Source organism: Hyperoodon ampullatus (assembly GCF_949752795.1).
Source record: "Hyperoodon ampullatus genome assembly, chromosome: 10".
NCBI classification, from domain to species: domain Eukaryota; kingdom Metazoa; phylum Chordata; class Mammalia; order Artiodactyla; family Ziphiidae; genus Hyperoodon; species Hyperoodon ampullatus.
This window is the reverse complement of record NC_136923.1, coordinates 78,891,323-78,893,691: the sequence shown is the minus strand read 5'-3', so window position 1 is coordinate 78,893,691 and position 2,369 is coordinate 78,891,323. Positions and strand designations below refer to the sequence as shown.

The following is a 2,369-nucleotide window of genomic DNA, read 5'->3' as shown; positions in this document are numbered from 1 at the left end:
CAATTTGAAAATACCTTTCCTCCCCTCTTCTAAGGTCCCCAGACCGTCAGAGTATTTAAGCCACAGTATAACGGAGGTATCGTGTTGCTTGCAGTTCTTCAGTCTACACTGGGTGCCCTGTGCCTCCCTGAAGCCTCTTAAAAGGTTCTTGCTGTCGGTTAATTTCAGGCTGGAGTTTCCGGAAGAGCATTTTCTTTTCTTAAGGATGAGCGCTCCTTCACCAACTCCTGAACGTTCCTCGGGCTCCTTCCTCTTCCCCACTGAATCTCCTCGGGGAGTCAGGTCCCGAGGGACCGTGAAACTCTCTCTCCGCGGCGTGGACACGGGGGTCTCTCTCTCCCTCTGTGCCGAGGGCTCGGGGTTCTCCAGGGGTCCCGGCGCCCCGCAACCGGTCTCACTCCGTGTTGGCGGCGAAAGTGACCGCGGTCATGGAGCGCTCCTCGGTCAGCGTGGTCATGCAGCCCTTCGCCCACGCGACCTGCAGGACTTCTTGTGTCACCTCATAATCCACGACCCGCACGAGGAGGGGTTTGGGTGGGTCCCCCGTAGCTCGGGAGCGAGCGTCTACACGGCTGCCAGAAATTCGCTTTTCCCGTGGAAAGAGAGGCGAAGGGCAGTCGGGTTCCCGGTCCTGTCCTCCCGCTTTGAAAAGGTCCTCCTCATCGGCCACTTCTTCCCGTACGGAGTCCCCCTGAGTCCCCAACCACCTCTCCGAGTGCAGAAGAAAGAGCACTTTCTCTCGGACCCAGGAGTCACAGTCCACATTCTCTCCGGCCTCGCGGTGCTCGTGGGCGCCGCCCCGGCTGCTGCTCGCCCCCGCCGCCGAGGGGTTCGGCGCGCCCAGGGCTGTGGGGCGAGGTCGCGAGATTCGGAGGCCCGCGGGGACCCGGGGCCCCCATCCCTGGAGGAGGGCCATTCATCCGATGGATCTTCCGCCGGTTCTTGCAGCGAACGCCAGCGGAGATCTAGAAAGCGCAGGACTGCCGGTCGGCCGCGGGCGTGGCCTCCGCGCGCCCCGCCTCCCGAGCCTGGGACTGTCCCCGCCCCCTCCAGTCCGCACCTCCCTCCCTCTCTCGCGGCTTTCGGGCTTTTTAAAGGCGAAAAGCCTCACTTCCCCAGCAACCCCACGATCGCCCCTCCTCTTCTCACCTGCGATCCTAGACCTGCGGCCGTGGTCTCATTTCTGAGTCTCTCCCCTCTCTCTTCTCAGTTCTATCCTAGTTTCCAGCCCACCACCGTTTGTCTCTAAACAACAGGAGACACCCTTGCACTGCACACACACCCGGACTGCCCCACGAATGCCCAACGCAGTGTATGTCTTTTTCCCAAGGACTCTCCTTGGAGTGGTTTTGGTCATAGGGGCATTAGTGCCTTTGATCAAAGGAAATAAACAAAACCAAACCGCTATAAGAACTTAAGGATTTAAAATTTTGTGTTCGTTTTTAAAATTTCCCCTTTCACTACTCCCCTACCTCCCTAACCCCATCACCCCCCCACCCCCCCACACCTCTTTAACCCCAGAAGTTAAAATATATATATATATATATATATATATATATATATATATGGATCTCTGGGTAGCCTTTCAGAATCTCTCGTTGCCAGGCCCTCTGACACACTTAACTTTGCCTGAGGGTAATGCGGAAAGCTAGCTAACAGAAAAAAGGGAGCTTAGTTTGTGATTTCCAGTTTGTCCTCGATTACAGGTCCTTGCTTTATTAGAAAGTGTTCACTTTTCCTGCCTGCTTTAGAAAAAATGACTGCAATGGTGGAAATTTCTGCCCATACTTTGAAGGACCAAGTAGTATGGTGAAAGATATTTCGGAAAGAGAGGACCTTCTGATGTCTGCCCAGTCATTAAAAAAAAAAAAAGTGTACAAGGGGTGAGAAAACCTGGGTCATACCTGGCTGACTGGATGCCTGACCTTGGGCCAGTTACTGCTAAATTACAATTAACTGAATTTTTCGAGTGTATTAGGCAAGAATTGCTCTAAGCATTGGATATATTTAAACTCATTATTTTCTTTAAAATAAATTTCTTTATTTCTTTTTGGCTGCGTTGGGTCTTCATTGCTGCGCGCAAGCTTTCTTTAGCTGTGGTGAGTGGGGACTACTCTTTGTTGCGGTGCGTGGGCTTCTCATTGCGGTGGCTTCTCTTGCTGCGGAGCACATGCTCTAGGCGCGTGGGCTTCGGTAGTTGTGGCTCTAGGGCTCTAGAGCGCAGGCTCAGTAGTTGTGGCGCAAGGGCTTAGTTGCTCCAAGGCATGTGGGATCTTCCCCGACCAGGGCTCGAACCTGTGTCCCCTGCATTGGCAGGCGGATTCTTAACCACCGCGCCACCAGGGAAGCCCAAACTCATTTACTCTTCA

The 2,369-nt window shown here is 54.0% G+C and overlaps 1 protein-coding gene across 1 annotated transcript; it reads right to left on the bottom strand.

Moving 5' to 3' along the window:
* Positions 1–245: 245 nt before the first annotated feature.
* LOC307058962 (uncharacterized protein C6orf141) lies at positions 246–916 on the bottom strand (the record flags this gene model as incomplete). The annotated part of the gene is made up of 1 exon (XM_079712655.1): positions 246–916. One exon carries the CDS (start codon positions 914–916, stop codon positions 395–397), a length of 522 nt encoding a protein of 173 aa, XP_079568781.1. The 3' UTR covers positions 246–394.
* Positions 917–2,369: the final 1,453 nt, after the last annotated feature.